Below are 12,900 nucleotides of genomic sequence, written 5' to 3'. Positions count from 1 at the left end.
GGGTTCCCAGAACCTCCTGGCCACCATTCTTCCCTCTGTACACTGATGGGAGTGGTAAAGGATGGGGTGCGGGAGAGACACAATGGCTTCTGAACCGGTCTTGCTAGGTAACTCAGACTAGCCTCAAACTTGTGGTCTTCTGGCTCCATTCTCCTGAGTGCTGGGGTGACAAGCCTGCATCATCTACCTGGCTTCCCCTACTATGTTTCTGCTTGGCTGCAGAGCTGCCCAGACTGAGGGGAGATGTCAGACACACACTAGTGACAGCCCTTGTCCCTTACTTAGCCTTTGTCTACCATGAATAATACATGGATTCCCACAACAGCCCAAGGGGCTCCCATGATCCCAGAGAGACAGGGAAGGCTAGAACCTACACGGGAGCTGGTGGCTGGTCTAATGCTGGGATCCAGGAGTTACTGAGAGCTGGCTCTGGGCCTGTGGAGTGAGCAACTGAACCCCATAGATTAAGAATCTTTTGGTTGCTTCTCCAGTAGAAGACTACTCCACCTGGAAATGTAAATATTGGGGTATAAATCACACACACAAACTTGATGCTAGTTTCAGTGGGTAGGGAGAAGCCAAGTGTATTAAACTGAATTTTAAACTTTAAAAGCTCTTTAGGACAAAGACTTGAAAGAAGGGTGTGTGTATTCATGACATTTTATTTTCCCTGGAAATGGTAAAGGAGTTTATTTCTTCCAACCAAGAAATATAAAGAAGATAGAGGGAGCAAGCAGCAGTGATGGGTGGCTGGGGTCAGGGTTCTACCAGCCAGCTCAAGTTTGGGCTCCAGGAGGACAGGGCTGTGTGGGGCAGGCAGAGCTGCTGTGTGAGCAAAAGGCCGCCATGAAGACATTCCAAGTGGCTTCCAGGAAGTAGCCTGTGCGCTGACACGCATGTGGACTGAGCAGTCTGGTTGGCTGCCTCTCAACACTGGTGTTTCCTAGAGCTTTCCATTGGCAAATGCAGCCTCCTGGAACTGAGGGACAAAGGTTTTGAAATAAGCCCTGGTGGGAAAGAGGAGAGAAAAAACAAAACAAAATCGTGATTAGCATAAACAGCTTGAACAAAAAAAAAAAAAAAAAAATGACTAAGAGCTTTTGACCTAACTCAGAACAGTTGTTACTGTTCATGGACTCTCCTTCTCTCCAAGGCAAAACCTTCTGGATTGTTCCAAGGGTGGTACATGCAGCTCACTCCTGTGCTACCTCTCAGGCTATTTAACAAGCCTGTACGTTGACTTTCCCGCCTGCTGGGTCTATTAGACATCCTGAGAATCTACTGCCCTTTCCTAGGAGAAAGACAGGATTTGAGCCAAGCTGTATGTAGGATAGAGAGCCACCATTTTGACACCCAGTCATTTCCATGACTGAAGATACCAACAGGGTCATATTCTCCTAAGTTGGATTTGTGACTTATTAGACTTTGTGTCTAATAAGGATTCCTAAATGAGTTACAGTTTGTATTTACTTCCAAAACACAGGTGTCTTCTAAAGACAGGCAGAATCTGAGAGAGAACATATCTTCTGGATACCCAATTTTTTTTTTTCCATTTAGACAAGGTATTACTCTGTAGCCAAACTAGCCCTTACTACATATCTGAGGCAAGCCTAGAACTCATTAGGTACCCCCAGGCTGGCCTCTAACTCCCAGTAATCCTCCTGTCTCAGTTTACTCAGGGCTGGGATTATAGATATGAGCCACCATGGTTGACCGAGATTTCTACTCTGCTGAGGGAAAGCCATGTTCCACATCAGGAGACGGAATGTGCTGAGTCTACTCTGTGCCAGGCACTGAATGACCCAGATGGGGAACCTCCCATGAAGGTCCATTTAGAGGAGGAATCACAGAACCAATACTGAGGTGGGTACTAGGTACATCTCGGGTGGCACTGTGGACCCTACCAGGTAGTTATTGAAAGGCTGAGGTGGTTGTTACCGGCAGAGGACACAGCAGAGGCAGAAGCCTGTTGGAAAGTGGGAACTGGGAGGGGGAGACAGAGACAGAGAGATACAGAGATAGAGACCTTTCATTTCCCAGGCTTGCCTCCTTGTCCTTGACCCAGTCCCTTGTAATCTCTGTCACCCTTAGGCATCCAGAGGTAGCTCACCCAATAATGCTGCTTTCCCAGAAGAGCAACAAGAAGGCACCCTTAAGAGCTGCCACTATCCACATAACCCATCTTATTAAAGATCTGATTCTAATAAGCCTGGCTTCCAGGCTCCAGCTCTTAGGAGGCGAGGAGAGCCAAGTTAGGTGTGGAGGAGTGACTGAGCACCTGCCTGAGTACTGAGGGTAGGGCAAAAGAACCCACCTGAGAGAGCAGGGTCAGCGCCAGCACAGACCCTGGGGCACAGCATAGCGTGTCCCTCAACCCCACAGGCCCTGGGGAGGTCATTTCTAGACCAGGGTAAATGCAGTTTCTGATGATACACTGCCCTCCTCCTCCACCAACTCCACTGAACCCCTTCTAATTAGGTTAGAATGTGGGGGCTCTCAGAAGGGCTCTAGCAGGCCCGAGCATGGCAAACATGGCACCCAAAGATTTTGCCTTTTACCCTTCCCCATCTTGTTAAAAAACCATTAGATTATATTCCTAAAGCAAGCCAAGGTCTATTCCCTTATTTGGCTACTTCCTCCTCGTGAGCCGGGCTACCAAGCTCCAGCTAGTCCAGCAATCAAAATTAAACACCTCATCCTAACACAGGGTTTCCCCCTCTCCCCTTTATAAACTGCCATTTGCCTATGGGTCACGTCCCTCTCCTTTCTATCCAGAGGCAGTCACTCTGGGGCACATAAATCTACTCTGCACTGAGACCTTGGTCTTGGTGTGTCCTGTACTGGCTGTCCCTTTCAGTACTCACATACACAGCATCTCTGCAGCATTAGAAGCTACTGTCCTCTCTGGAAGTGTTCTCTCTCTCTCTCTCTCTCTCTCTCTCTCTCTCTCTCTCTCTCCCTGTAATTCTGTGACTTTAGGCCTCTTAGATCTCCTGCCTCTCTCCCCCAGAACAATTTGTCTTGGAGCTCGTCTTCCCCTGCTCTCTACTCCCCTCATGTAGAGCAAGTTCATGGTCGTTTGGAGGTTTGCATCACTGGCAGTAGCTCTAGCCTGGTCCCCGCCCTTTCTCTCCTCCCAAATTTCCAGTCTCACAGTCCCAACCACCCGCAGGACATTCTGACCTAGAAGACGCTCTGGCTCTGGCCAATTTGCACTTCTGTAACAGCCTTTAGTTTCCATGGCTCCCTAAATCCTTGCAGGGAATCCACCCTTGACTCTTTTCTTTGTTTTTGGTGATACTCCTGTTTCAATCTTGCTACCTCTCAACAATATTGCTGCAGAAGCCCACTTCCCTTAGGACTCAGGCCAGCCTTGCTTTTCTGCTGCAGAGATGATGCCTGACCAAGACAACTCTTGCCCTGTCTCCCAGTGCTTCTCACTATCTGGCTTCTACTTGTTTTGTTTTTAACAAATGCATTCTTCAATCTTTTGAGGTAGGTATTCCTTTGAGAAGTAAGGAAAACAAAGGACCCTCTCTTCAAGAAAAAGTGCAGGCACACTTCCATTCCTATCACATGGATATTATGCAACTAAGGGATGGCACAGACACCCCGAGCCACCCATAGTTGAGTACACGAGCCCCAGATCTATGTGTCTGCCCCTGTCTTCTGCACTTGATGATTTCCACTTGCTTACACATGCCATTCTCCACCCTGACTCCCATTTAGTTAGATGTTCTTGCTTTCCAAGTCTCTTGGTCACCAGGTGACTCTTCTGCACATAGCCATCTCTGACATTTGCGGGGCACTGGCCCCCAGATTCACACATCCTCCCTGGCAGGTCACATTGTTCTCCCCTGAGAAAGGGGCTTACTGGCTTAGATCTGGTCCAGCATGTTGTCCATGGTGGCTTTAGTGAATATAGCTCATGACAGCCACTGGTAGGCAAGGACTGGTTTAAACACATTGTTACTAACTGTTAAAGGTGGGTGAGAGAACAATACTTCACTAAATGTAGACAGAGAAAACTGGTCCATTAAAATTCCACCTGTACCACCAACAACAACAGGAAGACAGATAAAGCACCACTGTGGCTAAATCAATGCCATTCTCAGATACTTGATTTTAAAACACTGAGCACAGCTGCACCAGATCAACCATCCTCTTAAAAATTATTTGTTTGTTTATATTTTATGTGCTGGGGTTCCCTGGAAGTGGAATTATAGACAGTTGTGAATTGCCATGTAGGTGCTAGGAATTGAACCTGGGTCCTCTGGGAGAGCAATCAGTGCTCTTAACCACTGAGCCATCTCTGCCGCCCCAGACCAAACATTCATAATGCATAAGGAAGGACTGTGATGTGGCAGGAGGGGTCTCTGATCTCGAACAAAGCTGCATGGATCAAAAGAAGCCCTGACACGAGGCTCACAAAGGACAGTGTGGCAACCTTGGCCATCAGCCAGACACGATGGGTGTTCATTCCTTACATGTTCTAGTGGTTTCTATTTTCCCAACTATCTAGATGTGTAGCTGGGGACAGCTGACTCCCTTAGTCTGAGGGCCAGAGTGGACGGCTACCACTAGTCTCTGCAGCCCTTGCTTCAAGGTCACTGTGGACAGGGTCACTCCGGCCACACGATAGGGAAGTGGCTGTAGTTAGGTTCCCTTAGGGCACTAACACGGCTAGTGAGTGAGTGGTGCAGGCTGCTCCAGGCAGTGGCATGAGCCTGGCAGCCAGAGTTCCAAGGTCCCTGGCCATCGCTCCCAGGACCAGAGTCTCACAGGTTCTAGAGCTACTCAGCTGCCCAGTTCAGTATTTCCTGGGAACACTCTTGGGGAAGGGGATGGAATGTCCTTACAGCAGGGAGCATGACTGACAGGCAAGCTCTTTCCTTTGCAGAAAATTCTCAAGTTTCCTGTGTGTCCCGGGCTTTCCCTGCCAGGGCAAACTGTGCCTCTAAGGGGGAAGTGTGGCGAGGGCTATTTAAAGGCATGATGCTACCAGCTGTTTGTAGGGATCACTTCTCAGCTTGGATCCTCATTAAGTCAGTTAAGGGAGGGGAAGCGGGTGCAGGAAGGGGAAAATGACACCTGGTGCCCACCCATCTATAGATGTTTCTAGATCACTGTTTTCAATTATTTCACTTTTTATCAGAGAAAACGAAGAGCTGCCAGGGCACAGCATGCTAATGGCACTAGGTATCTGCATCTGTTACCAAAGGCAAAGTGTCCAGGAAGCTTCCCAAGTGTGTGATGTGGTGGGAAAGGTTCCTTGCCTCAGCATTAGCTGCTCAGGGGCGGGAGTGGGGGCAGGAGACAGATGTCTGGCATCTGGCATCAGCCAAGTTCCTCACCGTACTCACGCTAGAAGTCTTCGTTTCAGACCAATTGAGAGTCCATTATGTTTTAGGGTAAAATAAGGTTCTGAGACTCTTGTCTGATTGAAGCCTCATTTGTTCAGGGTTTCAGAAAACCCGAGAATCCCAGAAAACAGCATGCAGAGGGAAGGGATCCCAGGCTGTGACTGGGTCAGTTCTGCGTGGAACAGGGCAAGGAGCCAGGAGATGAAGCACTTAGCAGCCCTCCTTCTCTTGGCCTTGGACCCAGGGCTGATACACTTCTCTCTGGATGCAGCTCTCTCCTCCACACAGCCAACTGACTGAAGCATGTGGCTGCAGGCTGTGGATGACAGGTCAGGCAGAGTAGGTTCTGAAGCCGGCCAGACCTCAGCTTCAGGCCTGTTCATGTGCCTTTCTAGCTGGATCCCTTGGGCAAATGACATTAGCTTTTGTTTCTTCATCTACAATATGGAATGATTAGGTGGCTACCTTAAAAGGTTCTTAAATGAGATGGTTCAAATAAGCACTGAACATAGTAAGTGACCTAACAGATGATCAATGATGCCAACTGTTACTATGGGGACCAAGCTGGGTCTAAGCAGAAGGGAGAGGTTCACAGTTTCCAGAAACAGCCCTAAGCACTGTGTGGGACTGTGAAAGAAGGGTGCCTTCTATGTGGAGAGGGACAGAGGTCTGAGAGCCCCTGTCCTCAGTTCTTCATCCTCTTCCCTGGCTTCTTGACCGAGCCCTCTCCTTTCTCATATATCACACAGAGCTGGCAGCCAGGACAGAGAGATGGCTGTTCTTACACTGGACCTGCAGCTATGGTCATCAGGACATACAACATCTTTTGAAACTCAGTCCTCACGTGTTTGGTGGCATCTGAGGGTGAGCTCTACAGCCAAAGGTACCCCTAGATCCTCACTCATCCTCACTCATCTTCTCCTAAACCTGCTGGGTTTGTTACTGTGTGTGTGTGTGTGTGTGTGTGTGTGTGTGTGTGTGTGTGTGTGTGTGTGTGTGTGTGTTTTGGTCATGAAGGAGGGTGTAGCTGTTGACATGGGAGGGGTTTAAGAGTCATATGACTAGCTGCTCAAGACAAGGGCATAGTAATTTGGGCTGATCCTCAGACAGATCTTTTTATTTTGCAAAAGCCTAAACATTTGCCTTCTTCCAAAACAGGACTTGGATTAAAAAATGCTTTTCCTTGGTCAACTGTAAGATGAGACCCGTGATGTTTTGTTTGAGCCAGGCCAGTGTGGTGGTGGGTTGGGGTAGGGTGGGCTGGGAGAAGTGGTTCAGAGACATGACCTTTGCTGCCAGCAAGTCCAGAACATATAAATAAAGCTATAGGTCATTTCTGAAAACAGAGGCAAGTTCTAAACACCTAACAGTTATCACGGCCTTTTCCAGTTTTGAAGTCTGCAGCTGTGACTTCAACTGGCACATGTTTTTCATCAGTCACATGAAAACCGATTGTGGTATGAAAATCAAAGCAGTCCTGTAAATAGTGTAAGGCAAGTTCCGCTAATCATGCCTCGTGGTCTTTGGTCTTGCCTTGTCCTCATTGTCCTGGACCGCCACTGTAAATACTGACTCACTCTGGGTTCTTGCTTCATGTCAAAAGGCCAGGCTTATAATAGATCTCTACAAAGAGACATGGTTCCATTTTGATGTCCTTCATCCCCAACCTTCCAAAGCCCAGGTAACAACTGTCCATCTAATTCTGGGTACCACAGTGTATCAGTGATTGCCAGTCGGAGTCTGGATGTTGTACCCTGGGCCATGGTGGTCTGGCTCTCTGGTATGGGGTTTAGGAACATACATGTGCTTGTAAATGGTTCATGGACAGTCTTGCTATACATGCCAGTCCTTGAGCACCTCTGGTTTGTTTCCAGAGTGGAGTTTGAGGTGGGGGTGTCTAAGGTTATAAAAAAGAGGAATTGGCACACCGTAGATACAATGTCTTGATGTCAAGCTGAGAACACAATGTCACATGCTGATGGCTTCAGGCACAGGCCGGGCCCCAGTCTTCCTTAGACTGAATTCCATGATGCTCTGTGCACCAATGTCAGGCCTGCATGGCCTGTCTTGGTTGGGGATGTTTAGACTTGTGTCTAGACTGTGTGTTAGGCAGCTCACCTCCTCACCTATGAGAAGGCTGAGGTTGTGGTCTTGGCATTGCTAAACTCAATCAACAGCTGTTGGAGAAGGACTTCAGAGACCGCTTCTACACATCAAAGTATTGGGATGGAATCTGGTTCCTGCCAAATCATACGGTATTTAAAAACCTAAAGTGGTCAGGGGTTACCTAGTGGTTCTTTGCCCTTCTGAAGCACTCCAAGAGGGTCTTCCAGAACCTGGTGATGGGAGATGTCCTACAGAAACTTCTGCCTACAACCTGGCCAGTCCCTTTGGAGTCAGGGCAGCTTGTAGCCACTTGCTGCAATTGTTGGAGCCAGTATTGACTCCCCAGGATGCAAGTATCCCTGGCTCTCCCCATGTCCCAGTGCAGTGCATGAGAAGGTAGAGGAAGAGACCACAGGGTTAGCTGGCCAAAGGAGAGGGAAGAGAGGATGTCCAAAAGCCTCAAACCTCCTGAGCCACAGGCCTGGCTTGCTCTGCTGGGCTTTCATCTCAGACTGAATCCCTCTGTCAAATGGCAGCCAGTTTCCCACCCCCTGTGGAGGGCAGATCCCTGCTCATATTCATCCATCTTTGCACCTTCAGTTTCACACCGAGTATTCTGCACACAGCAGCCCTACATGGACTCCTCAGATTGGGGGGGGTGATTTAGAACAATATAATCCTATAACAGAAGGGCCCACAATTGTCACAGGAAAGAGTCAACAGAGGAAAGATTGGGCAATGGCCCCCTACTGTGCTGTAGCATCATGGTATGTCCACAGGCTTTTTCTGTAAGCCCCTCGAAGGTTGAAATTAGGATGGCCCATCCTTAGTGTCTGGTGCCTGGCTTCCTCAGACCCATTACAGGTGAATTCCAAGCTGGTGCATGGACGAATGGAGTCTGCTCTGAGGGTGCCTGGCGGTGCAGGGGCTGAAGAGCAAGTCATCTCACGTTTCCGCTCTAGTCGGTGTTTTATCTATCATAACCAATTGTTGGAAGGCTGGGAGGGCAGTGTGCTCACGTAGCTACTGAGAAGGACTGGGATGGTCTGGCTGTGTTGCAGCAGTAGTGGGTGTTGGGAACTGAGAAATGGTGTGCTGCTGGGAGCTTGGGAGGCCAAGCAGAGCCCAGCCCTGTGTTCACCTGGTCTCATTCTGCCTATTATGCTCACACTGGTTACTCTGCCCAGGGCAAGCAGGAACCTAGCAGAGGCCAGGATGTCATGGCAATATGAAGGCTCATGGAGGATGCAGGCATCTGACCATAGCCCTGGCTACAAGGAGGGGTACTCACTGGCTCACTTGCTAGGTGGTGAGTCACCTTCATGGTTACAGATGGCCTTCCATTAGTTAGTAAGCAAAAGGGGAAAAACCAAAGGATGATCCCCCCCCCCAAAGAGGAAGTGCTCAGGCCACCAGCAGGGCTGACCGCAGGGGATGTGGGGTCTCAACACAGGGAGGAGGTGCCTCAGAGTTTCCATTCAGCATCACTGGGCATTAGCCTAGACTCAGGGAAAGGACCAAGATCATCCTTAGGACATCAAATTTTTGGAGGATTAAAATAATCATCTCCCTGTAAGGAGAAACTTCTTGGGAGTGGGGCTATGATGTATTGTTTACCAAGTAGTAAATATGGTCTTTGGGGGTGAATGCTACACCTCAGTGTCTATGGGCTGCAGCTCATGACTTCCCCAGCTGCCTGGGGAAACACCTGTTGGATTTTGGACATAGCTTTTGGTCACCCAGTGCTCTGAGTTGTTGTTCTTCAAGGTAGGTATTCTTCACTTCCTTATCTACAGGGGAGTAAGAGGTAACATAGCTTGATTTGCCCCTTCGCCATATCATTTTAACTGAATGTTCTTCTTATCCAGTAAAACTTTTGTTAGAATAGCCAACTACCCAGTAATGAGTTTCAAGCTACTCATGGACAAGTGTCACCACCCCTGCATTTGTTCTGTAGATGCTCAAATGGCCCTCCATCTTGCAGTGTGTCTATAGGTACAACTGGTACCCCTGCCCTAGGTAATCTCTCAGTAGAATTATGACTGTGATAACAAGACACAAAAGAGATAAACCCGACCTTGTGTGCCCATTGGGTTCCTTGGAGTTTAGTTCACCTTAGTGAACCCTGAGGCTTATTTGGAAGGAAGAAAAGGGACTCATGGAAAGATATGTATAGTCCACACAGGTGACACTGGAGGCACCACAAACGTTCCCTAAATAATGAGTCCCAGAACAACAAGGGGTACCCAGAAGCTTTCTTTACCACAAATGTCATCCGTAAGCTTCAAACTCTCTAGAGTTGTTGCCCAGTGCTGTAAAATGGGACCTTGGATAAGCCACCTTACCTCTCTGGGCCCTAGAAGCCTCATGTGTAAAATGAAGGGATGGTTTCTAAGACAACTGCTAGGTCAAGTATATTATTATCTGTCACTGTTTGTTATTAGTATTGCTTTAGTGTCAACCCACCCACGTTAGTCATAGGTAGTTTCTCAGGTGGGAAGCAGTAATTTAATAAGTGACTTCTCCCTGTGCTTTGCTAGAGGGGTTCCCTCCAAGTCTTAATAAGCATTACCAGACACTGCCTATGTCTGAGGCATCTACACAGCCCCTCTGTATCTACAGATCTGACCCAGGATCCTCAGAATGATGGGCAATATCCATCCGGGCCATCTTCCTTCCATTCTTCAAGTGAACAGACAACTGGATATACACACACTCAGAGAGTGCATGGCCCACTGCTAGCTGGGCCCTGCAGGGGTAAAGCAATGCATGTGAGCAGGGCCCTGGCCCTCAGGGAGCACATGGACATTTGACTCCCTGGTCAGACAGCTTTATGCTAGTCCTATAAGGAGCTTGGTGCTTTGCTTTTCATCATGGGCTAAGTCCTCCTTGGCTCACTCATTTACTGTGAGTGAGAAAACTATCTTTTTTGCTCAGATCTACGTCAGGACATTATGTAGCAGGCCAGACGTCTAGCATCTTTAATAACAATAATAATAATAATTTGCATTTATACAAGGCCTTTCATCGGGGATCTTAAAGTATATCACAAACAATAATTAATTTTCATTCACAAGTCTGGGAGCCAGCTAGGTAGAAGCCCCTTTACTTCACAGGTCCAGGATACTTTCCTGTACTCTGAAGCATGCTGGGTGGCCCTTTTGCCTCTTGGAAATCCAACCCCTTCTCTCTTGAGGGCTGGGTTAACATCTGGCTCTGCAGTGGAGTTTCCTATGCCAACCATGTCCCAGCTATCCTGTCTTGGCTAACTGCTGGACACCAATTTGGTACTGGAGAAGCACAGCATTGGGAGAGATCTGAGCAGGCTGTTTGAGGAAGGGCTTGCCCTGATGGCACTTGTGAGGGGTGACACACTTGGGTGCCTTTTGGGACAGGGAACACAATACTTGCATAGAAGTCCATTTCTGTGGTAAGCCTGGCCCGAGCTTTGCAGGTCATGCACACAGTGGTTGGGTGGCCAGGGCTGTGCCAGCTGAGCTGGGTCCCACCTCCGTGAGTGTTACAGGGAGGCTCCTGAGTGTTTATGGCTTTGGTCTGCCAAGCTATAGATGCATCTCTTGGGACTACTTTGCTCCAGCTCTGGGATGCTGACTCTAGTGCTTTCTGGGCTTATCTTGGGGCAAGTGGAAGCAACACCTCAGTGACACTGAAATGTCCCAATTGACTACTGACAGAATGGATGTTCTTTCTTCTTATTCTACTTTAGTGCTGGAGACTGACCCAACATACTAAGCAAGAGCTCTACCACTGAGTTATATCTCTTGTCCACTTACAGGGCTATTCTTCTTCAGGTTTCAAATTTTATTTCATTATTTTATGTATATGGGTATTTTGCTTGCATTTGTCTGTGAACTACATGCATGACTGGTAGCATACAGAATATGTACAAAAGAAGGCACTGGATTCCCTGGAGCTGCAGTTATAGATGGTTGTGGGTTCTGGGAATCCAACCTGGGTCTTCAGGAAGAGTCGCCAGTACTCTTAACTGCTGAGCCATCTTTCTTGCTTTACCCACAATGTTTGAGGTCTCATTATACAGCGAATTCACTATTTAAACTACACTGGCCCTTGAACTCACAGAGATCCACCTGCCTCTGCTGCACAGTGCTGGGATTAAAGATGTATGCCACTACACCCTGCGTCGGTTCTGTTCTTAACTCCATGCCAGAACAATCATTTTCAATTTCTATGGCTAGTTTCTGTAGAAGATCCTGACAAATAATAATCTCTAAGTTATTGTTGTTGTTGTTCTGCCCCCCCTCTCATTTTGTCCTTCTGCTCATTGAATATGTCATTGAATACATGCTTGGTATTAAACTTAAGAAAAGGATGTATCATGGTGAGCTGGGAACCGACAGACAAGAGAGTCCAACACCTTCTTGCCCTGGGAATCAGAGGCCAGGGGGCTCTGGACTTGAGTGAGAGGCAGAGAGGCAGCACATGGAATCATTTGTGAAGTTGATTTTCAAGAAGCCAGCTCTCCTGGAGATGATACCTCCTCTCTCAAGTGATTTCAGGATCCTTGCTGCTCTGTTTACTGCCTGAGAGGACACCCACCCTTCCCTCCCAAGAGCCCCTTGTTTGAGTGAGCTTTTTCTCACAGCAGCTTACCACAGAAGGAATTTGAGCATGCCTTCAATGCTGTTTTCCTAAAAATTGCTTGTGGGGACACAGCCACCTCCTGTTTTGACTTTACTTGATTTCCTAGAGCCTGGTCTAGAACTGGAGGATCAATTCTGGTCTTGGCTTGGCCTGGGCCATTCCTTGGGAGAAGACTGGGAAAGGACAAAGGGACTGCAGACAGCACTTCCTGGTTATTCATAGGCCAGGAAAACACCCTGCAACTGTGTTAGAACTAAATCCAGATACACACCCATTGCCTGCTCTGTGTTTGGGGATGTCCTTGGGTTTCTTTGCTTTGGGTAATAAAAGCACACTGCCAGACACTGGGAGAACTCTAGCCCACTTAGTTTTCTTTCTACTCTCACTGTTATCTGAATCTCTCTCTCTCTCTCTCTCTCTCTCTCTCTCTCTCTCTCTCTCTCTCTCTCTCTCCCTCTTTGTGTGTGTGTTCATTCACATGTATGTATGCATGTATCTGAAGGGCTAGCGGTCAACTTCAAGTGGTGTTCCTCAGGAGTTGTCCACTTGTCTCTTGAGACAGGGTCTCTCACTAGTGCCTGAGGACTGATATTAGGCCCTGTAAGACCCAGGGATCCCCTGACTCTGCCTCTTCAGTCATAGGATTTTGAGTGTGAAGCATTGTGCTTAGCTTTTTACATGCATGGGTGCTAAGCCTTGAACTCAGATCTTTATGCTTGTATAGCAAGCACTTCACCGACTGAGTCACCTCCCTCCTTGGAAGGCTTCCAGAGAGACCTGGACCCATTGTCTAACTAGTGCCTGGCAC

The 12,900-nt window shown here is 48.1% G+C and overlaps 1 protein-coding gene across 1 annotated transcript in view; it reads right to left on the bottom strand.

Moving 5' to 3' along the window:
• Positions 1-722: 722 nt before the first annotated feature.
• Positions 723-12,900, bottom strand: part of Babam2 (BRISC and BRCA1 A complex member 2) — a 384,291-nt gene continuing 372,113 nt past the window's right edge. The window contains exon 12 of the mRNA XM_051181825.1: positions 723-1,007. Coding sequence (XP_051037782.1) covers positions 944-1,007 — 64 coding nt within the window. The 3' untranslated portion in view covers positions 723-943. The remainder of the gene's footprint in view (positions 1,008-12,900) is intronic.

This window comes from Phodopus roborovskii, unplaced genomic scaffold (genome assembly GCF_943737965.1).
Source record: "Phodopus roborovskii unplaced genomic scaffold, PHOROB, whole genome shotgun sequence".
Lineage (NCBI taxonomy): Eukaryota > Metazoa > Chordata > Mammalia > Rodentia > Cricetidae > Phodopus > Phodopus roborovskii.
The sequence above is the reverse complement of the archived record's forward strand: the minus strand, read 5'-3'. Positions and strand labels throughout refer to the sequence as shown.